The sequence below is a fragment of the Coregonus clupeaformis genome, chromosome 34 (assembly GCF_020615455.1).
Source record: "Coregonus clupeaformis isolate EN_2021a chromosome 34, ASM2061545v1, whole genome shotgun sequence".
NCBI lineage: Eukaryota > Metazoa > Chordata > Actinopteri > Salmoniformes > Salmonidae > Coregonus > Coregonus clupeaformis.
This window is the reverse complement of record NC_059225.1, coordinates 21,525,154-21,549,097: the sequence shown is the minus strand read 5'-3', so window position 1 is coordinate 21,549,097 and position 23,944 is coordinate 21,525,154. Positions and strand designations below refer to the sequence as shown.

At 46.3% G+C, this 23,944-nt stretch overlaps 1 protein-coding gene across 2 annotated transcripts in view; it reads left to right on the top strand.

Annotated features, from left to right (window-relative positions):
• Window positions 1–19,722, top strand: part of LOC121549949 (MAGUK p55 subfamily member 7) — a 234,906-nt gene extending 215,184 nt beyond the window's left edge. For both annotated transcript variants that reach the window (XM_045210516.1, XM_045210515.1), the window contains 4 exons: window positions 4,833–4,926; window positions 7,554–7,662; window positions 10,871–11,014; window positions 16,951–19,722. In XM_045210516.1, coding sequence (XP_045066451.1) covers window positions 4,833–4,926; window positions 7,554–7,662; window positions 10,871–11,014; window positions 16,951–17,130 — 527 coding nt within the window. In that variant the 3' untranslated portion in view covers window positions 17,131–19,722. The remainder of the gene's footprint in view (window positions 1–4,832; window positions 4,927–7,553; window positions 7,663–10,870; window positions 11,015–16,950) is intronic.
• Window positions 19,723–23,944: the final 4,222 nt, after the last annotated feature.

The following is a 23,944-nucleotide window of genomic DNA, read 5'->3' as shown; positions in this document are numbered from 1 at the left end:
GTTGTTTAGCTTTCTGCAGCCAGTTTTGTTGTTGCCTTCGTGGATGTTGGTAAGGGTGAAGGTCCATAGACCCATGCATAGACACCCACTCATTCACATACACACACACACACAGAGCTGTCTGGGGGTGACTAACGCCAAGACATTGTTCTCAGGCTGGGCGGCTGTGCGTCTCAAGGCCCCGGGCCTCTAGGCAGGCGCACACACCCTCTCTCATACACACACACACTCCACCCAGGCGAGTGGAGTGGTTCTCCTCCTGACTGTGTAATTGTCTGTTTATCGCGGGCCGCATGACAAGCCCAGAGTGATGAAGGAAACGCTGCTTTATTTTCTACCTCCTGAAGAAATGCCATTCCACTGCCTCATGTTTTGGCACCACCACCACGCTCCCTTACTCACCCTCTCTGCTCTCTCCACCTCCAGCTCTCTCTCCCCGACCACGCTCCCTTACTCACCCTCTCTGCTCTCTCCACCTCCAGCTCTCTCTCCCTGACCACGCTCCCTTACTCACCCTCTCTGCTCTCTCCACCTCCAGCTCTCTCTCCCCGACCACGCTCCCTTACTCGCCCTCTGCTCTCTCCACTTCCAGCTCTCTCTCCCCGACCACGCTCCCTTACTCACCCTCTCTGCTCTCTCCACCTCCAGCTCTCTCTCCCCGACCACGCTCCCTTACTCACCCTCTCTGCTCTCTCCACCTCCAGCTCTCTCTCCCCGACCACGCTCCCTTACTCACCCTCTCTGCTCTCTCCACCTCCAGCTCTCTCTCCCGACCACGCTCCCTTACTCACCCTCTCTGCTCTCTCCACCTCCAGCTCTCTCTCCCCGACCACGCTCCCTTACTCACCCTCTCTGCTCTCTCCACCTCCAGCTCTCTCTCCCGACCACGCTCCCTTACTCACCCTCTCTGCTCTCTCCACCTCCAGCTCTCTCTCCCCGACCACGCTCCCTTACTCGCCCTCTCTGCTCTCTCCACCTCCAGCTCTCTCTCCCCGACCACGCTCCCTTACTCACCCTCTCTGCTCTCTCCACCTCCATCTCTCTCTCCCCGACCACGCTCCCTTACTCACCCTCTCTGCTCTCTCCACCTCCAGCTCTCTCTCCCCGACCACGCTCCCTTACCACTTTCTCCCCCTCTTCCTCTCTCTCTCCCCTCTCCCTCCATCTATAAGAACTAAATGACAGCTTGCCATAATTCTGAACACCATCCAGCCACAATGCTGGTTATGACTTAGCCTCAAACCACTGCCAAGGTTTTTCAGTTTGTAACTTTTAGTATTTTTTATTTTATATTTATTTTTTTTAGCAGCAAAAACTATTTCTGAGCCCACATGCCCGAACCAAGGCCAACGTGTTAGGAAAAATGAATTGGTTTGATTTCTGTATTTAAGCAGGACACAGCCAGAGTAATTGCATATTTACTGCGGGCTCGCTGGGAAATGTGCGAGGAGGAAGGGATAAACGGAATCTGTTGATATTAATTGCCATGTTTGGAACATGCAGCGTGGCATAATGGATGTGTCCCATTCTGTGTCTGACACTTGAAATGTCACTGGTATTAAAATCCCTTCGCAGTCGCTCTTTTTCCCATAATAACTGCTGTTAATTGTTCACAAATGTGACCCCTGGTTCGATGTCTAACCTCTTATAGACAACATATACAGTGGGGGAAAAAAGTATTTAGTCAGCCACCAATTGTGCAAGTTCTCCCACTTAAAAAGATGAGAGAGGCCTGTAATTTTCATCATAGGTACACGTCAACTATGACAGACAAAATGAGATTTATTTTCTCCAGAAAATCACATTGTAGGATTTTTTATGAATTTATTTGCAAATGATGGTGGAAAATAAGTATTTGGTCAATAACAAAAGTTTCTCAATACTTTGTTATATACCCTTTGTTGGCAATGACACAGGTCAAACGTTTTCTGTAGGTCTTCACAAGGTTTTCACACACTGTTGCTGGTATTTTGGCCCATTCCTCCATGCAGATCTCCTCTAGAGCAGTGATGTTTTGGGGCTGTCGCTGGGCAAAACGGACTTTCAACTCCCTCCAAAGATTTTCTATGGGGTTGAGATCTGGAGACTGGCTAGGCCACTCCAGGACCTTGAAATGCTTCTTACGAAGCCACTCCTTCGTTGCCCGGGCGGTGTGTTTGGGATCATTGTCATGCTGAAAGACCCAGCCACGTTTCATCTTCAATGCCCTTGCTGATGGAAGGAGGTTTTCACTCAAAATCTCACGATACATGGCCCCATTCATTCTTTCCTTTACACGGATCAGTCGTCCTGGTCCCTTTGCAGAAAAACAGCCCCAAAGAATGATGTTTCCACCCCCATGCTTCACAGTAGGTATGGTGTTCTTTGGATGCAACTCAGCATTCTTTGTCCTCCAAACACGACGAGTTGAGTTTTTACCAAAAAGTTATATTTTGGTTTCATCTGACCATATGACATTCTCCCAATCCTCTTCTGGATCATCCAAATGCACTCTAGCAAACTTCAGACGGGCCTGGACATGTACTGGCTTAAGCAGGGGGACACGTCTGGCACTGCAGGATTTGAGTCCCTGGCGGCGTAGTGTGTTACTGATGGTAGCCTTTGTTACTTTGGTCCCAGCTCTCTGCAGGTCATTCACTAGGTCCCCCCGTGTGGTTCTGGGATTTTTGCTCACCGTTCTTGTGATCATTTTGACCCCACGGGGTGAGATCTTGCGTGGAGCCCCAGATCGAGGGAGATTATCAGTGGTCTTGTATGTCTTCCATTTCCTAATAATTGCTCCCACAGTTGATTTCTTCAAACCAAGCTGCTTACCTATTGCAGATTCAGTCTTCCCAGTCTGGTGCAGGTCTACAATTTTGTTTCTGGTGTCCTTTGACAGCTCTTTGGTCTTGGCCATAGTGGAGTTTGGAGTGTGACTGTTTGAGGTTGTGGACAGGTGTCTTTTATACTGATAACAAGTTCAAACAGGTGCCATTAATACAGGTAACGAGTGGAGGACAGAGGAGCCTCTTAAAGAATAAGTTACAGGTCTGTGAGAGCCAGAAATCTTGCTTGTTTGTAGGTGACCAAATACTTATTTTCCACCATAATTTGCAAATAAATTCATTAAAAATCCTACAATGTGATTTTCTGGGTATTTTTTTCTCAGTTTGTCTGTCATAGTTGACGTGTACCTATGATGAAAATTACAGGCCTCTCTCATATTTTTAAGTGGGAGAACTTGCACAATTGGTAGCTGACTAAATACTTTTTTTCCCCACTGTAGTATACCAGACCTCTGGGTTTCATTGAGAGGGAAAAGCGTCTCGGAAAGTATCTCTTTCCCCCTTTTTATTTGATCACTGCCAACGTTGGCCTACAGATAACACTTGCTGTTGTTTCGGATTAAAAGCCCAAAAAGCGTTAGCCCCTTTTGTTAATTTGAAAAACATATTTCTGAAGACCACCATAAGGCTTGTGTTCTCAGTTAAGGTATTTTATACCCTCCATGTGTGTGTAGAATGTAAACCATCCTTCAGCCTGCCAGTCAGTAACAAAAGCAGGGATTGCAATGAGCCATTAGGATGGATAGGGGTTAAACATTTTGATTTCAGGCCAGATTTACTGACAGATATTTTCCATGATTGGGGAATGAAATTCATTTCAGATTCCTTTGTTGCACGGTAAATAGTTCCTATACAACTGAGCAGATGCTAAATAATATATATATTGTATTGGTCTGGCTCTATGTACTGAAAGACTATCTTATACAGTTGCGCATACTGCTCCTTGCGGCTTCTGAGGCATAAATATATGTTATCTTATGACGGTCTGGACTCGTAGTTTTTTCCAACTGTGGCTGAAGATGTAGGCCTATTCTGTTGATGAGTAATTGATTCATTGCAGAGGCCAGTCTTCCTCCTCTCTTTCGGGAAGGATGGATTTACAGTTTTCAAACTGAGCTACAAATCCAGTAAATCACTTAAGTTGTTCGTCCGTGAACTCCACTGGCCACGCACATAAAAACCCACAGTGTGGAAAAAGAAATCGTCAGTCCCTGTCCCTCCACTCTGTTCCGACGACTGAGGCCACATCCCAGAAATAGCCACATCTTAGGCACACGGCGAGTTAGGGAAAGAAAACTAGGAAGGAACTGTAAACCTGGCGTGGCGGTTGTAGGAACGGTGATAAAAGTTTAATAGTTTGTTTTGGAGCTGGAAGGAGCGTGCGGCCAATTTGTCTGAAGCGTGTAACGGAGTTGACCTCCGACCCCTGTATCTCTCATTAAACAAGCGGCAGTTCAATGTCCACAGACGGCACGGCGGGACCTCTCGCCCCTCGCAAATCCACTCGACCCTGGCTTCGCTGCTCATACACACACAAACACTGTGCTGCCGCTCTGCTGCCTCCACGTGTCACCCTTTTAATGGCAGAGGTTTATGAGGAAGCAAATGTAGAAAATGATCTTAATGAGAGTTACCCAACTCAATTACATTAGCCTCTTAGTCTCCATCTAATGGAACTGCTCCTGTGTGCGTGCATGTGTGTACACTACTGACTGTTTTTTAATGTGCCAAATTGAATGTTCCTCTGTAAACGTTGACTACTGAATGTCAGTAAAGTGTCTGAGTCTAGTGGTGCCCTAGCCACTAGAGGTTCTCAATCATACACAAGGCCTAGCTCTGAACACCAACAGTGCTGTGTGTTTTACTGAGAAATTACTGGGATGGTAATAAGGAATGATTCCTGTCAGAACTGTGACTCAGAATGTCTGGATTAGTAGTGATGTCTCTCTCTCCCCGTCTCTCTCTCTGTCTCTCTCTCTGTCTCTGTCTGTCTATCTACTACAGACACCAGCAGGCCGAAGAGGAACCAGGAGAATGACGGGGTGGAGTATCACTTTATCTCCAAAAATATCTTTGAGACGGACATCCACAACAACAAGTAAGTATACTTCTGAAACCGCAGTCATCTATAACCAGCACTAATACCACCTCTAATACAAAACACACCACGTCAAATACATATTATCTGCGTCCATCCATTCCCACAGGCACAACAACTGCAGTGTAACTAAAACGCACAGCTCTTACATTGGAGATCTCATTCAGTACCTCTTTCTGGAATCAACCACATTCTGCCATCTCCTCCCTGGCCACTAGGGGCAGTGTAACTAAGAGACAGACTGGTGAATGACCTCAGCTGACGTGAGCAGGGTTCTCTATAAATAGACCAGGGTTCTCCCCTATGACTCTCCCTGACTGAGTGTGAGGTGGTGTTGACAGGGCCAGGCCCTGGCTTGGTAAAAAAGCTATTCTACAAAGGGCCCCAAGGTCACAGAGGGCCCCGCTCTGCCCTGTGTGCATGTGCGTGTGTGTTTCTTTGAGGTGGCCCCGGGCCCCGCCGCTGACACTCACACTCAGGAGCCGCTCTCACATTATGCGGGCGGACAAATTGAAACAGAAATGAACATCCTTAGTGATGGATGCCTTTCCGGCTGTCTCGCTCCCTACGCACACACAACAGGATGGCTGGGGTGCTGAGTGTGTATAGAGTGTCAGTGCATGCAGAAAGAGGCTGGGACCAGGGTAGGTTGTTGTATTTTTAGGGCTGGCTCAGCTGTGGTTGGTCATGGGGCACGGCATGGTATGTCTGTCAGGAAGTTTAGAGTTAGGGGTGAATGTTGGGACTGTGATGTGGGACAATCCACACACACACACACACACACACAAACACAAATTACAAGGCAGTGGAGAGAGGAGAAGAGTGAGATAGCCTTGTTGTTTGCATTGCGCTTTGGTGCATGCACTCATAACAATGTACACACACACACACACACACACACACACACACACACACACACACACACACAGAAGCTCTCTCTCAGTGCCAGTAGAGAAATGGGCCACGGACAGTAACTAGCAGTGCCTGAAAGTGTGTGTAACTTTCCCAAGGAAAGCCCTGTTCCCTGCAAAAAATGGATAGCATCCATACATTCCCAATTTAGCTGAACCAGTCTTGGCATGCTACACTTCTCAACAGTAGCTCTCCCAATCTACAGTATAGAGCAGCACTTGTGACAACAAACAGCATAGTATTTTGCAGTGTATGGCTATGGCATGCCTTTTTAAACATGAAATTAAATGAATTTCCCATAACCAAATATAAGAGCTTGTTAGACTACAGGCTCCTTTTCTGAAACGGAATAAAATGTTCTTACATGAGGCAATTACTATAAAATGTGTTTTACATGGATTTTAGTACTGCAAGTACAGACATTCAGCCCAATGATCATCAGGACCAGTCTGATGGAGCATCCCAAATGGTACCCTATTCCCTACATAGTGCACTACCCTATGCCCGTATGGGCCTTGGTCAAAAGTAGTGCACTATATAGGGACTAGGGTGCCATTTGGAATACACACTTTGTCTACAAACACACACACTGTCTTATTATTTAGAAATGTAAACTTAGTGAGACACACACGCATATACACACACACACACACACGCATACACACACACACACACACACACACTAGACACGCTCCTGGCATTCTCCTTCTACACTTTAAACAAACAGGTGTTACTGATTTAAAGTGTAGCATAGAAGATTATATAAAGGGTTATTGTGCCAGACTGTCTGGATTTGTGTTGTACTGAAGAATGCTATCTGAGGATCCGTCAGTGGTTGATAGAGTAATCCTTAGTCCCTGTGGTACTGTAGGCTTTTATAATGGCCTTATTCTGAACAGAATCTCAGTTAGGAGTGTGTGTGCGTGTGTGTGTGGATAGTGTATATAAATAAGAAAGGAGTGAACTGAAGTGCCTTAGAATAAGATTATAATACAGTTAGTCCTCAGGGTAGGTGAATGATACATTGGTTTTATTTAACATTAATCTTAATGTTAATCCCAGCCTGTAGTTGTAAATGATGTGAGTGAAACCTTTACTCACGGACCTCCTCTTATGCTTTTTTACTCCCCTCATACCTCTCTCTCTCTATGACTTTCCCTCTCTGTGTGGATGTGTGCTGCAAAATGAATTGCCTCATTGAGGACTTTAAAGTTGTTCTAATCTCTCTCTCTCTCTCTCTCTCTCTCTCTCTCTCTCTCTCTCTCTCGCCCTCTCCCCCTCCCTCTTTCTTTTCTTTCCCTCTCTCTCTCTCTCTCTCTCTCTCTCTCTCTCTCTCTCTCCCACCCTCTCTCTCTCTCTCTCTCTCTCTCTCTCTCTCTCTCTCTCTCTCTCTCTCTCTCTCTCTCTCTCTCTCTCTCTCTCTCTCTCTCTCCCTCCCTCCCTCCCTCTCTCTCTCTCTCTCTCTCTCTCTCTCTCGCCCTCTCCCCCTCCCTCTTTCTTTTCTTTCTCTCTCTTTCTCGCTCTCCCCCTCTCTCTCTTTCCCCTCCCTCTCTCTCTCTCTCTCAATTCAATTCAATTCAAGTGGCTTTATTGGCATGGGAAACATATGTTTATATTGCCAAAGCAAGTGAAATAGGTAAACAAAAGTGAAATAAACAATAAAAAGTGAACCGTAAATATTACACTCACACAAGTCTCCCTCTCTCTCTCTGTAGGTTCATAGAGCATGGAGAGTATAAAGGGAACTACTATGGAACCAGTTTGGACTCTGTGCGTTCTGTGCTGTCCAAGAACAAGGTGTGCCTGCTGGACGTTCAGCCTCATGTGAGTTACACAAGTCCCTGACCCAGTCACAATCTTCCCTTACTTTCCCTCTATCCCTTCAGTCTTTCCCTCTATCCTCTATCCCTTCATTCTTTCCCTCTACCCTCCATCCCCTCAGTCTTTCCCTCTACCCTCCATCCCCTCAGTCTTTCCCTCTACCCTCCATCCCCTCAGTCTTTCCCTCTACCCTCCATCCCCTCAGTCTTTACCACTACCCTCCATCCGCTCAGTCTTTCCCTCTACCCTCCATCCCCTCAGTCTTTCCCTCTACCCTCCATCCCCTCAGTCTTTCCCTCTACCCTCCATCCCCTCAGTCTTTACCACTACCCTCCATCCGCTCAGTCTTTCCCTCTACCCTCCATCCCCTCAGTCTTTACCTCTACCCTCCATCCCCTCAGTCTTTCCCTCTACCCTCCATCCCCTCAGTCTTTACCTCTACCCTCCATCCACTCAGTCTTTCCCTCTACCCTCCATCCCCTCAGTCTTTCCCTCTACCCTCCATCCCCTCAGTCTTTACCTCTACCCTCCATCCCCTCAGTCTTTCCCTCTACCCTCCATCCCCTCAGTCTTTACCTCTACCCTCATCCACTCAGTCTTTCCCTCTACCCTCCATCCCCTCAGTCTTTCCCTCTACCCTCCATCCCCTCAGTCTTTCCCTCTACCCTCCATCCCCTCAGTCTTTACCACTACCCTCCATCCCCTCAGTCTTTACCTCTACCCTCCATCCCCTCAGTCTTTCCCTCTACCCTCCATCCCCTCAGTCTTTCCCTCTACCCTCCATCCCCTCAGTCTTTCCCTCTACCCTCCATCCCCTCAGTCTTTCCCTCTACCCTCCATCCCCTCAGTCATTACCTCTACTCTACCACTCCTTTTCCCTACCAATGTCATTCCCTTCATCCCGTGCAATAATGTTTTTACTGCGTTAACGTTCATATAAGGAAATAATTCAATAGAAATGAATTCATTAGGCCCTAATCTATGGATTTCACATGACTGGGAATAGAGGTATGCATCTGTTGGTCACAGATACCTTTAAAAGAAGTAGGTGCGTGGATCAGAAAACCAGTCAGTATCTGGTGTGACCACCATTTGCCTCATGCAGCGTGACACTCTCCTTCACATAGAGTTGATCAGAGGCTGTTGATTGTGGCCTGTGGAATGTTGTCCCACTCCTCTTCAATGGCTGAGTGAAGTTGCTGGATATTGGCGGGAACTAGAACACGCTGTTGTACACGTCGATCCAGAGCATCCCGAACATGCTCAATGGGTGACATGTCTGGTGAGTATACAGGCCATGGAAGAACTGGGACATTTTCAGCTTCCAGGAATTGTGTACAGATCTATGAGACATGGGGTCGTGCATTATCATGCTGAAACATGAGGGGATGGCAGCGGATGAATGGCATGACAATGGGCCTCAGGATCTCGTCACGGTATCTCTGTGCATTCAAATTGCCATCAATAAAATGCAGTTGTGTTCGTTTTCTGTAACTTATGCCTGCCGATACCATAACCCCACCGCCACCATGGGGCACTCTGTTCATAATGTTGACATCAGCAAACCGCTCGCCAACACAACGCCATACAAGGGGTCTGCGGTTGTGAGGCCAGTTGGATGTACTGCCAAATTCTCTAAAGTGACGTTGAAGGCAGCTTATGGTAGAGAAATGAACATTCAATTCACTGGCAACAGCTCTGGTGGACATTCCTGCAGTCCGCATGCCAATTGCACGCTGCCTCAAAACTTGAGACATCTGTGGCATTGTTGTGTGACAAAACTCCACATTTTAGAATGACCTTTTATTGTTCCCAGCACAAGGTGCACCTGTGTAATGATCATGCTGTTTAATCAGCTTCTTGATATACCACACCTGTCAGGTGGATGGATTATCTTGTCAAATGAGAAATGCTCACTAACAGGGATGTAAACAAATTTGTGCACAAAATTTGAGAGAAATAAGCTTTTTGTGCGTATGGAAAATTTCTGGGATCTTTTATTTCAGCTCATGAAACATGTGACTAACACTTTACACGTTGCGTTTATATATTTGTTCAGTGTATATCCCTTTGGCACCTCTCTCTCTGCCTATCTCCTGGAGGAATCTCATCATTCAGAAGACTTCCAGAGGCAGCCGCGGCTTTCTGTAGGCCTTGGCTGCTTACTGGGTTACCAACCAAACCCGGCTTAAAGGGGCATTTTTAGCAGCAATTACCGCTAATGTTCCTTATTTCAAGATTTCCTCTTTGGCTTATGTGTCTGGGTGGTGGTGATCTGCCTCTCTTAAGTGGCCTGTATGTCGCTGAGAGCCCACAAACCCCACAGTTACAATCCACAGCCTAGCACCCACCCTGCCTCAACCCTGCCTCTCGCACACACACACACACACACACACACTTGCATGGGCCCCATAGGCATCCTATGTTTGTTTTCTCTGAGTAAATAATCATATAGAGGCTGAAATACATTTATATAGATTACTGGCATGTTTTCAAACCGTCTCTCCCTGACCAAGTAGCAAGCAGTTAACTGAGCCCCTTGGTAGCCCCTGCTGTGTGCGTTTGTGTACATGTGTTTATATGTGCGTGGTCGCACTTGTCTGCGCCTTTGTGCTCCCTTCTAGCTCTCTACCTCGCTCAGTAGTCGTTCACATGAGTTTCATATCAGCTTGTTGCAGAGCAAGGGATGTTGACTGGTCCCATGCTGACCGTCTGAGCGTCAGATGAAAGCTCTACTCTCCTCCTCTTCTCTCTCTGTGATGGAGATGAATGGTAGTCTAGCTCCACTTCCCTCCTGTCTTCTGCTCCTGTCTTCGCTTGCGTCCCAAATGGCACCCTATTCCCTATCTAGTGCACTTAATAGGGAATAGGGTGCAGTGTTGGACGCAGACTTCGTATCGGCCCAGGGTTTCTGACCCGCTCAGCAGAACACAGCGAGAGGCCGTGGTATCGGGCCCAGAGGGAGGTGGACCGGCGTCGGTTAACACTGCTCGGCTGCGTTTCAGTACACACACACACACACTGCTACGTGTCAACGCGACCCAGCTGTGTAACGTGTCATCGCCTCTGCACTGTGACAGGCTAGACAGACTGAGATCTGGGTCTAATTCCACTCTGCGATATCTCCAACCAGACACTCTCTTCTTTTCTCTTTTCCTCTCCTTTCCTCTCCTCTCCTAACTGTGTTTTCTCTTTCCTCTGTGTGTTGCAGACGATAAAGCACCTGAGGACGGCAGAGTTTAAACCCTACGTGGTGTTCGTGAAGCCACCGCCCATCGAGCGCCTGCGGGAGAGCAGACGGAACGCTAAGGTCATCTCAGGCAAGGACGACAAGGGATCTGCCAAACCATTCTCCGTAAGTAACGTCAGCAAAAACGTTTCAATGTTTTGGTATTGTCAAGAGAAGCCTTTTCACCTTGTCAAAAATCTCAGTGACAGAAAAGCCTTGCGCTTAAAAGTTTGCATCTTTTGAAGTAAAAGACTTCGTAAAAGTAAAAGGCCGTTTTTAAAATGTCACACAATGTCAAAAAGTTGTCCACAGAAATGACTGGCTTAAGCATACTTTCCTCTCAGAGAGGTCTGTCCTCTGCATGCAGGGTAAATGTGACGTGGTGGGAAGGATCAAACGTGATCCAGTGGTGTAAAAGATCACATATTTTGAAGAACAGTACTCAGGTAAAACAGGCAGTGTTTTAGAATGTCAAACAACTTTTTTTTTTATATAAGAAATCCACAGAATGGATAATGATTGGTTAATTGCATTGGAAGCACACTTCCCACTCAGACGTCTTCAGTAAAAGTGATGTGGTATGTGTGACTGTGTGCGTGCGTGTAATGTGACGTTATAAGGTGGGATCAAAGATGATCAAGCCGGGTTAAGAGTACCACATGACCTAGTTGCTAGTTATCAGAAGCCCCCTTTATCTGGGGCTCTGGGGGAGCTCGTTTTGGTGGTGAGGTCATACTTACTACACACACCTTTCTGCTGCAGGCTAGGGTGTGTGTGTGTATGCGGGCGTGTGTGTGTGGTTGTGTGTTACACACCTTTCTACCGCAGCAAGTCACAGCTCACAGCCGCTTGAACCCAATTAGCCGTGGCGCGTTGCCGTGGGGTTGGCGTAGGCGTGTGGCAGCTGATGGATTTCCCAGCCCACCGGGTCATCAGGTCCGGCGCTCGCGTGTCTCTCCCTCCGTTGGGGGCACGCTACGGGCCAAAACCCAGGCCACAGCCACACGCAAGGCCGGGATGGCGTGATATGATGACACGAGAGAGGAGAGAGAGGGAGGGGGGGAGAAAGAGAGAGGGGGGGAGAGAGTGAGGGGGGGGAGAGAGAGGGAGGGGGGAAAGAGAGAGAGAGGGAGGGGGGAGAAAGAGAGAGAGGGGAGAGAGAGGGGAGAGAGGGAGGGGGGAGAAAGAGAGAGGGAGGAGAGAGGGGGGAGCGAAAGAGAGGGAGGGAGGAGAGAGGGAGGGGGGAGAGAGGGAGAGAGAGAGGGCGGGAGGGGGGAGTGAGGGAGAGGGGAGGGGAGAAAGAGAGGGAGAGGGGGGAGAAAGAGGGGGGGAGAAAGAAAGAGTGAGGGGGGAGAGAGAAGAGAGGGGAAGAAAGAGGGAGAGAAAAAGAGGGAGAGAGAGTCTGGCTGTCATGTTGGAGGCGTGGAGGCTTTCCACGCGCCAGCCCTGAAGGTCGTGTCAACCGAGCTGGGGGAGGGGAGGGGAGAGGAGGAGGAGGAGGTGTAGCCGGACGGCCGCAGGTGCAGATCAGATCGGCGGGCGGCTCAGTGTGGTGTCTGCCTCGGCCTTCGCGGCCCCGCAGGGCTCCGGGCCGCTCTCTGCCTTTCGTCTGTTCTCTCTCCCTCTTTCTCCGTCTCTCCCTCAATGTGTGTCTGCTTTTTTCAGCTCAGAGCATCAGAGCCTGTACCAAATCGCTCCCTAGTCCCTATATAGTGCACTACTTTTGTCAAAAGTAGTGCACTATACAGGGAATAGGGAGCAATTTGGGGCGCAGCCTCAGCCCCACTTTGAGGTGTTACTCAACACATACCTCTGTTTTCACCATGACCTAACCTAACACACAGCCCAGCACGGCTCTGGAAAAGGACAGGGTTAGACACAGCAGCTCTTAACTCAGAACATCCTTCGTTGAGCCGTCACTAAGTTGTACCGTCACTGTTTTAAGCACAACATGTCAGAGGGACAGCATCTATTTTTTAAAATCATCCTTAAAGCATTAAATGATTACATAAATTCAATGGTCACCTCACTGATATACTGACATAATGCATTAAAGTCGGTAGCTTCACTTTTTTTCTCTGACCCCATACCAGTCATTTACAGACTACATCTCTGAGATCTCTGATATGTTTTTGTTTTATCTCAATAAGAAAGCGATTTCTTCTTGCGAGGCTCTTGGGCTAGAGGACATAGGTAAACAGTTCCATCATGCATGATGATGACCATCCTGGGGGTGAGTGGTCGAACAGAGAGAGGTCAGAGGTCATGCTATCGACCTTTGTATGACCTTTGGGTTAAAGTCACCCTCTGCTCTCAGTATGACTCCTATGAACAGTAAGCACTAGTTGCCACAAACAGGGCAGACTGACATTGATTACCCTGGCCTATAATACCTTTATTAGATCCAGAGTTCAGAGCTCAGGTAACACAAATCCAACCTAAGCATTTCTCTTTGTTACCAGGTTTGAATATTTCCAGTTACCAAAGCCCTTTCTGTGACCTTTATTTATATATATATATATATATATATATATATATAAAATGAAATAAATATAGAGATTGACAGACAGCGTTTTAAACCATCAGATCCCAGCTATTAAAGAAAGAAAGGCTTTGCTTGGTGAAAATGTCACGGCTGGATTTTATTCTCAGCCTGCTATATTTCTTTCAGTAGAGACGAATGTGAGAGACAGCAGGTCTGGTCATTGTACCATCCAGACTACTGGAGAACAGACGTTTCATTGTTTTAACAGAGCCGTCTATGCTTTATTTTACCTGTATGCATTCATATCTGTTTTCAAATGGGGCTGACGCGAAATATGAGCCCCAAATCACTTTCTGTAATACGATAATGAATATGTCCATATTCCTATTCCTAGTAAGAGCAGTATCATAAGTAAAGGGATCATTAGGTAGGTCTACTTACTGGTATCTTACCTTTCCCTCTAGCCAAGCAATGACATTCTGTCTTCTTTGAGAAAGAGTAAATCAGGGACCTCTTGCCGAACCAGATCTGTTCTGATATTTTATATCATTTTAATACAGAGGGCAGGTGCATTTTATGTGTATGAATAAAAGCTGATTTTCCGTTGAGGGCCTGACCTCAGAGGGGATGGCCAAGGACTCCTGCTGATGGCCAAGAGACATCAGGACTGAGAGGAGACCTTATCCTGGCTCAGTACCATAGATCTATCTCTTTCTCCCTCTATCTATCTATCTTTCTCTCTCTCTCTCTCTCTCTCTCTCTCTCTCTCTCTCTCTCTCTCTCTCTCTCTCTCTCTCTCTCTCTCTCTCTCTCTCTCTCTCTCTGTATCTCTCTTTCCGTCTGTCATTCTTTGTTTTTTCCGTCAGTTTTTTCTGTCTGGTTCTCTCATTCTTGTTCTCTTTCTCTCCCTCCCTCTCTCCCCATAATGTGAAAGGTCACCCTTACCTGGCCTGCTATGGTCATAGAGAGGGAGACTTTCCATGTCATGGGCACTGACCGACTGGTCGACATGGAAACGGCATACACAGCATCTCTAGGGCTCCTTCTGTCCATGTCCACCCCACCGTCCTGTTGCCAGTTCCTGGTCTAATGTCCAAAGGGTTGGAGAGCTGCTGGCAGCAATAGCTGGTAGTGTGTCCCAAATGGCACCCTATTCCCTACATAGTGCACTACTTTTGACCAGAGCCCTATGGGAATCGGGTGCCATTTGGGAGCACCCTGGGTCACTGTGTCCACATCCAACCTCCATCCTTTCCAAGGGCTGACCACAGAGGAAGGCTACCAAGGGTCAGCAGCCTCGGATCACTGGAGGGAATATACGGTGTACAGACGGACCGAACCACTTCAACTTCCTCTCAGCCCTGACCAACAAACCTTCTGCTCCCTCCTCAACCTCTTCCCTTCCTCAGAGACGGAGAATGATAAAACCATCATGTCTTCTCACAAAAGACAATAGACCGTGAAATAATGTGGGTTGATTTTTTACTGCCTTGTACAGTAGACAGTGAACCCAGGGGGAGAGAAAGCTGTGCAAGGGCTGTGTCGGAGGCAGGGTGGTATGTTTGCGGAGACTGGCTTGAAAACTAGTTATTGTCGTGTCATGGCGACCGTTTAATTTTAGCTGCACGACTAATCAACTATGAGGCGGAAAACCGCGAGCAACAGGCTGAAGTAACTCCTGGCTCGGAGCTTTGAGGCCGACGAAAAGGAGACATTCTAAAATTGTAGGTTTTAATGAGTTTGTGTGTGCATCAATGTGTGTGTGTGAACGCGCATGCGTCAATGTGTTTGTGTGTGTGTGTGCGCATTTGCATCAGTGTGTGTGTCTGTGTTCCTGCTTATGAATGTGTCTGTATATAAGTATTTATATTTATGTGTTTGGCAGAGTCAGTGACCGTATCTCAGTGGAGATCTGAAGCTCAGTATTCCTCTAGTAAAAGGAGCTAGCTAAATGTAGCTAGCCGCTCTAACCCTGCCATGTTCCCTGGGTCTGAGGCAGGAATGGACCAGGCCATATAAACAGATCACCGTGCGGTATGATACCATGCCATCAGAGAGGGGAAACTGTGAGGAGGTAGCTAGCCAGGTCCCAGATCTATGTGTGCTGTCTTGCCAACTCCATTCACGCCAGTGGCCATAGGAGTTGCAAAACAGCACAAGCAGATCTGGGACCATGCTAGCGGAGAGGCCTGGAGTTGTACAGATACTAGGTTCATGTGCCCAAGCCATTTCCATTTCTAAAGCCCTCCCATTTTTAATGCCTTGTCCACAAGCTGTCTTTGGCCTGTCTCCATAAAACCAAAGAGGCATGTATCAATTATGGACATTTTACTTGTTTTGTATGTCTCTTTGTCAGTTATGGATATGTTTTTTCTTTTTCTGTTTTTAGGCATATTTTATTTTTCTTCTGAATCGGATAGGCTATGTGTAGCCAAATGAGGAAATTATGAACATTCCTTGAGGTTTTGGACTTTTGTAAAGTGTTCTAGGCTACGTGTGGGTGTGGGTGTCCTTCAGTTACACAGGGCTGTTTGGGTCAGTCTGTTTATCTGGGTGTTTATGGCTGTTATGTTTGTGTTTATGTGTGTGTCTCTGTCGTCACTGAGATACTCACTTACTCATGCCCTTTATTCTTCATAGGTCATCGACAAAAGCTTGTCCCGAAGATAAGCAGAAAATAGATTTCTCTCAAAATGGACGGTAAAATATAAACTCAGTTTATTAGGTACACCCATCTAGTACCGGGTCAGACCCCACTTTGCCTCCAGAACAGCCTGAATTCTTTGGGGCATGGAAATGTTGCTCAATTGGTATCAAGGGACCTAACGTTTGCCAGGAAAACATTCACCACACCATTATACCACCGCCACCAGCCTATACCGTTGACACCAGACAGGATGGGGCCATGGACTCATGTTGCTTACGCCAAATCCTGACCCCTGCCATCAGCATGACGCAACAGGAACTGTGACCAGGCAATGTTTTTCCACTCCTCAATTGTCCAGTGTTGGTGATGGCGTGCCCACTGGAGCCTCTTCTTCTTGTTTTTAACTGATTTAGTCCATCCGTGACAAGGACCGATGAGTTGTGCATTCTGAGATGCCGTTCTACACACCACTGTTGTACTGCGCCATTATTTGCCTGTTTGTGGCCCGTTTGTTTACTTGTACGATTCTTGCCATTCTCCTGCGACCTCTCATGAGCTGTTTTCGCCCACATGACTGCCGCTGACTGGATGATTTTTGTTTGTCGCACCATTTTCAGTAAACCCTAGACACTGTTGTGCGTGAAAAGCCAAGGAGGCCATCCATTTCCTAGATACTGTAACCGGCGTGCCTGGCCCCAACGATCATACCACGCTCAAAGTCGCTTACTGTAGGTTACTCGCTTTGCCCATTCTAACGTTCAATCGAACAGTAACTGAATGCCTCGATGCCTGTCTGCCTGCTTTATATAAAAAGCCACAGCCTTGTGACTCACTGTCTGTAGGAGATAACTATTTTTGTGAACGGGGTGGTGTACCTAATAAACTGGCCTCTGAGTGTATATTTTATTACATTCTATTCTTGTCCAATAGGAGGAGGACTTCCTGGAGATGGTGAGCACCGCCCAGCAGATGGAAAGCCAGCACGGACACCTGTTTGAGAAGATCATTGTTAACGACGACCTGACGGCGGCATTCAGCGAGCTCAAAGTGGCTCTGAAGAAGGTGGAGACAGACAGTCACTGGGTCCCCATCAGCTGGACTCACTCCTGAGAACCACAGAGAAAGAGTGAAATACTTTTTTGAGAAAGAAGAATATAAAAAGGGAAGGACTTTTTAACAAAGTTGGTTCTGTGTCCACTGCGTAGGTGGTGGGTGCTGTTGTTGTTAGGATGGATCGTAACACAGCTGGACAGCAGAATGGGCTGACTTTGTGTGCCTCAAATGGCACCCTATTCCCTATATAGTACACTACTTTCTGAAGGTACTTTCCAAAAGTAGTGCACTATGTAGGGAATAGAGTGTCATTTGGGACGAAGCCTGTATCTCTATCTGGGTCTTCCTCTGGGCCCTGTCCAGCTCAGTCAACAGTCAACGCACTGGACATCTGAGGGTGGGGCTGGTCTGATCTGGTTCTAGACTGCTGCACTATCTTCTGATCAGATCGGTATGACTGTGACTGTCAATCAGTGCTGTGCCAGAACGTACTGTAACTTTGGACTCCTTCCTTAGTGTGTTTTTAACATTAGTTTATAGAAACCAAAGGGATTTGTATTGTTCTCTGTCTGGGTGGGTGGTTGACATGAATGTGTCTGTATATTAATGCAGAATGGTGGAACAGATTTTTTTTAAATAACATTTTAAACTCAGCTTGGGTTCGAAACGGCACCATATTCCCTATGTAATGCACTACTTTTGACCAGGGCCCATAGGGGATAGGGTGCCATTTCAGACACACTCTCAAACTCTGATAAACGTTTCCCTTGTGATTTCTAACGCTTCCATAGACTGCTACACTAAGGTATCAAAGCAAAAACTTCGGCAGGTACAGTACACTAAAAAAAGGGCAACAACAGGTGTAATTTTATTTAAGATAAATTAATATATTTGAATATTTTTCTGCAGTTTTACATACCTTTTTATATTCAACATATCTATTAGCATAATCTGTAAAGAAGCACCATGACACTGTAAACTTCTGATTTGTGATGTTACTTTGACGTTGGAAGTCTTTTTTCAAGGCCTCAGTCAGACAGTTATGTCGTCGCACCTCAAATTCCCAAGGCCCTACTTACACAGGGTGTATTTTCAATGGCAAGCTATTCTGTATACGGTGCACTACTTTTGACCAGAGCCCAATGGTCCCTGGTTAAAAGAAGTGTACTATATAGGAAATAGGGTGCCATTTGGGACAAAGCCTAGGTGTTTTATAAATTGTATTTAGGAGCTATTTTAAATGTAAAACCCTCCACCCTACCCTACTCATGATTGTGCCCAGGCAGCATAACGGTTTTGCTATTTAAACTACCAGACGTTGGCTCGTTGGTTGTAAGTAAAATGTTCTCAATCTAGTATAATTAGGGTGGAGTGGAGTTAGCGTTATTTTACTCTCATAAAACAGGCCTAAAACAAGGAACCTAATAGAGGGGTCCATAGCACTGGTAGATTTACAACAGACAGAAACACAAAGTAGCTGCTTCTAACTTAGCAAGGTTGAGGTTATATAGAGTTAGGTTAGAGTTGCTAGTTATTTGGAGGACTACCCCACCCCTCTCTTTCTAACCCTCGTTCTGTCTTGTCTATTCCTCTACCCTTTTCCTGCTATACAGTATGCTATCTGTATCCCAGGGTTAGGTAGCTAGACTAGCATATCTTGGATTGTTTGATGAGAGGATATTTGTTCATACCATATCTAGGGTTGCAAAATTCTGGTAACTTTCCCCAAATTCACAGGTTTTCAAAATCACAGTTGGAAGACTGCCGATTCCGGCAGGAATAAGCAGGGAATCCAGGAGTCCTGCTTAGAAGATTCCCATATGTCCTGCTTATTCCCTACTGATTCCACAAATCTTCCAACCAACCAGAATTTCTGGGAAACCTGTGAATTTTGGGAAAGTTACTGATGTCTGATGTTCAAAGCCCCTACACAGATGGAGAGGTTCATCCTGGTTCCACTCGACATTCCATACTGTTCTTCCTGTTTATGGTCAAAAAAGTCTGGTATCTTTCCCAAAATTCCTTGGAAGATCCAGGAATCCGGAATTCTGCAACCATACTCCTGTAGTCTGGGCTAAGGCCCTGCTTGGTGCAGTGACCTCACTGCCCTTATGTTCTCTCTCTCTCTCTCTCTCTCTCTCTCTCTCTCTCTCTCTCTCTCTCTCTCTCCATGATTTCACACTCTCACATCACCAACCATGGGCGTTAGTTCGTTATCTCTGTGTTCAGCTAAGGTCATCGTGAGTCATGACGAGGCACCAGAGCTATCTCGCTCTCTGTCTGGTGTCGCTTTTCTCTTTTACAGCAGTTTTCCCTCTATCCCTTTCCTCCTTTATCCCTGTCTTTTTGTTGATTTAAAATGTTCTTAGTATCGCAAATACACCTGTTCTGTATTTTTCTGATTATCAAGGGATGTTATACCTATTTAAAGGGAAATATTTGTTTCAGGTTAAGCCACTACAATACCATGTTTATCTACACTACAGGTTTAACCCTCTAGTTTCCCCATCATTTTATTTTATGTTCATATTATGTTAGGTTCATATTTACCCTCCAGCCATCCATATCATTGATCAAAATCAGAAGTTCAGTCTGTGCAGATATTTTTCTTCTAAATGTACATTAAATTACTGAGGTTGTATGATTTCACTTTTTTCTTTTTATTTGTACATTTTATATGAAAATATTCAACCAAATGTGTATTTTCTAAGATGCTAATAATAAGTATGGAAAACTAGAGTTTGTAATATGGCAAGTGGATGATGATTGTAGCCGTGAGATAGTTTTCCTCTCATAAGATCATAACAGTGACATGGGACGCTTGGGGTTGTCAGAATCTTGTGTGTCTAGAATTTGTTTGTAAGCCCTTGAGTCCCATTTAGCTCCATTTTCGCTCGCTCCGATAAAGAAGAAAAACACCTTCACGGAGACACTCCGAGTGCACACTTTCTTTCTTTTTTAAGGGGGTGCACACTTGTGTAAATAGAACTGAGTCTGTGTCCCAAATGGCACCCTATTCCCTTTATAGTGCACTACTTTTGACCAGGGCCCATAAGTAGTGCACTATGTAGGGAATAAGGTGCAATTTGGGATGGAACCTCACATTCACATTTTTTATCTCCCTTACGGAAAATCACTTGATTCCACATGTGATGATATTTCACATGTGGATTTTCACATGTGAAATCATGTGAAACCATGTGTTTTTCTAACACTTCACAAGAGGCTGTTCGCCTACTAATCTCACTACAACCCCCTCCATGTCTCTGATCACTACTTTGTTTCCTTTTCTCTCCATCTCTCCTCCAACCCTACCCACTCTGCCCCTACCCAGATGGTCATCACCGTCTCTCCCACTACTCTCTCCTCTTTTATCCTATCCTCTCTCCCTTCTGCTATATCCTTCTCCCTCCCTCCTGTATCCTGACTCTGCCTCTTCCACCCTACTCTCCTCCCTTTCCGCATTCTTTGACTGTCCCCTTTCCTCCCGGCCGGCTCAACCTTCCCCTCACGCTCCTTGGCTGAGTGACTCACTGCTTGCTAACAGAACAGCGCCCGTTTTCCCAAAAGCATCTTAAGGCTAAGTTCATCGTTAGAACAGTAGTAGGAGCATCGTTAAATCTCTGAGCTGTTTCCCGAAATTATTGTTATTAACGTTGCACTTGAAAACACTCGTAATCTAACGCCTGCCTCAGACCACTCGTATAACAGCTAAGTGCATCGTTAGATGCTTTTTTGCCCTCCTGCGTCACTTAATACACAAAAGATCTCCGCTAAACATAGAATCACATGGTTTATCCGTCTCTATGTGATCACCGATAACTTCACGTTGGCTACAAATACAAAGTTGCCAATGTCCTTGCAATTGATACAAACAAGCGACATATAAAAAAAATCTGACTGCATTAAAATATCAACAGTAGGCTATATGCCTATTTCAATCATATTGAAATACATTCCATTTTCAAGCAATTTAGTTATATTTTGCTACTTGTAGGCTACTGTCTGTATTTGTCTCAATATATTTCATGATGTGTAGCCTAACGTGTGCGCAATGATGTGCCAAATCGGTGATTTTGTGCATTTTCATTGGGTAAGCATTATAATAAGCCGCCTCAATATTTGCAGCCATAGGTGGTAATATCTCTCTAGGAGCTGACCCGTCATCAGTATTGTGAAATAATTATAATGTTAAAGAAAGATTTGAATGGAGAAAGCTGACCCGAGAGCAGCGCAGCCTTTCTTTCGATCCTATCAGTATCGACACATGCCTTAACGACGCACTTAGCAACCGTTCTTCCTGCGTGGTGTTTTGGGAAACATGTTACATATTCGGCCGTTGTAGGAAAGATGCATTGTTAAAACTCTCGTGAGCCTAAGTTCCATCGCTATCGGGAAACCGGCCCAGGGCTGTGGGCAGCTGAGCGGAAATGGAGGAAAACTAAACTTTTGGAGGACCTATCATCCTTCCACTCCCTCCTCTCAACCTTCTCTTCCTCTTTATCCGCTGCTAAAGCCGCTTTCTATCACTCCTACCCCTTCCTCCTCCCTCTATGCGGACGACTTTGAAAAAAAGGTTGACAACATCCGCTCCTCATTCACTCAGCCTACTGAGCCCACTGATCCCACTCACACAGAACTACCCTACACCTTAACCTCTTTCTGCCCTCTCTCTCCAGATGAAATTCTGCGACAAGTGATGTCCAGCTGCCCAACAACCTGCCCACTTGACCCTATCCCCCTCCTCCCTTCTCCAGACGGTCTCTGGAGACCTTCTCCCGTTCCTCACTTCACTCATCAACTCAATCCCTGAACACTGGCTACATCCCCTCTGACTTCAAGATGGCCAAAGTTCCTCCCCTCAAGAAACCAACACTCGACCCCTCTGATGTCAAAACTACAGATCGGTATCCCTTCTTTCTGTCTCTGACCAAAACACTTGAGTGTGCTGTCTCTCTCATTATCTCTCTCAGAACGATCTTCTTGACCCTAACCAGTCAGGCTTCAAGGTGGTTCACTCAACTGAGACCGCTCTCCGCTGTGTCACAGAGGGTCTCCGCTCTGCCAAAGTTTACTCTCTCTCTCCTCTGTTCTCATCCTCCTAGATCTATCTGCTGCCTTCGACACTGTGAACCATCAGATCCTCCTCTCCACCCTCTCAGGGTTGGGCGTCTCAGGCTCTGCACACTCCTGGATTGCATCCTACCTGGCAGGTCGTTCCTACCAGGTGGTGTGGAGAGGATTTGTGTCTGCACCACATGCTCTCACTACTGGTGTCACCCAGGGCTCGGTTCTAGGCCCTTTTCTCTGTACACCAAGACTCTCGGCTCTGTCATATCCTCACATGGTCTCTCCTATCATTGCTATGTGGATGGCACTCAACCGCTCTTCTCCTTCCCCCCTTCTGACACCCAGGTTGCAACGCATCTGTGCGTGCCTGCCAGAGATCTCAGCTTGGATGTCGGCCCACCACCTCAAGCTCAACAAAACAGAGCTGCTCTTCCTCCTGGGGAAGGCCTGACCGCTCCAAGACCTCTTCATCATGGTTGACAACACCACAGTGTCCCCCTCCCAGAGTGCAAAGAACCCCGGCGTGACCCTGGACAAACACCCTGTCGTTCTCTGCAAACATCAAAGTAGTGACTCACTCCTGCAGGTTCATGTTCGACAACCTTTCCTCAAACAGGATGCAGCGCAGGTCCTAATCCAGGCACTTGCCATCTCCCGTCTAGACTACTGCAACTATGTTGGCTGGGCTCTCCACTTGTGCCATCAAACCCCTGCAACTTATCCAGAATGCCTCAGCCCGCCTGGTGTTCAACCTTCCTAAGTTCTCCCTTGTCACCCCGCTCCTATGCACAACTCCACTGGCTTCCAGTCGAAGCTCACATTATCTTGAAGACCCTGGTACTTGGCTACGGAGAAGCAAGGGGAACTGCCCCTCCTTACCTTCAGGCTATGCTCAAACCCTACATCCCAACCCGAGCACTCCGCTCCGCCACCTCTGGTCTCTTGGCCCTCCCACCCCTACAGGAGGGCAGCTCCCACTCAGCCCAGTCCAAGCTCTTCTCTGTCCTGGCTCCCTAATGGTGGAAAAAGCTTCCCCCTAAAGTCAGGACAGCGGAGAACCTGCCCATCTTCCGAAAACATCTGAAACCCTTTTCCCACCTGCACTGACTTTGCTGATAAATACTTTGTTGAGGGAAAATGTACTTGATAAGATTGTGATATGTTGTCTTCTCACCTAGCTATCTTAAGATGAATGCACTAATTGTAAGTCACTCTGGATAAGAGCATCTGCTAAATTACTAAAATGTAATACTTCACCTGTGATGATATTTCACATGAAGTTTCTCATGTGGAATTTCACATGATCACATAACTTTTCAAATGTGGATTAACATTTCCACATGGGATTTCACAGGTGATGCCCTGCAAACAAAAATTAGTAATTTTGATACACACAGTTTTTTTTTACATACACACTTTGACATACATGATTACATGTATGTTTATTTATATAGTAATTATTATTCAACGTGTCCTCACCTGGGATTTTAACTCACAACCTCTTGGTTCACAGCATTCCGATCTTTCTGCTACGCCACCATGTCAGTGTCAATAACTGATTTCACCTGTATTCCTATACTTTGGACTTCAAAGTAAATCTCAGCTTTGTTAAAAAATACACTCAGGAGAAACTATTATTATTTATCATAGCGATTCGTGAGTAACATTAAAACAGAATAATATGCCCTACCAACATTAGACAACTATACCGAAAACCCTCAAATAGCTGAAATAAGTAAATTAAATCAATGATGAGAGAATAGTCCGATTAACTGAACTATAATAGCAGTGTAGGGGAATG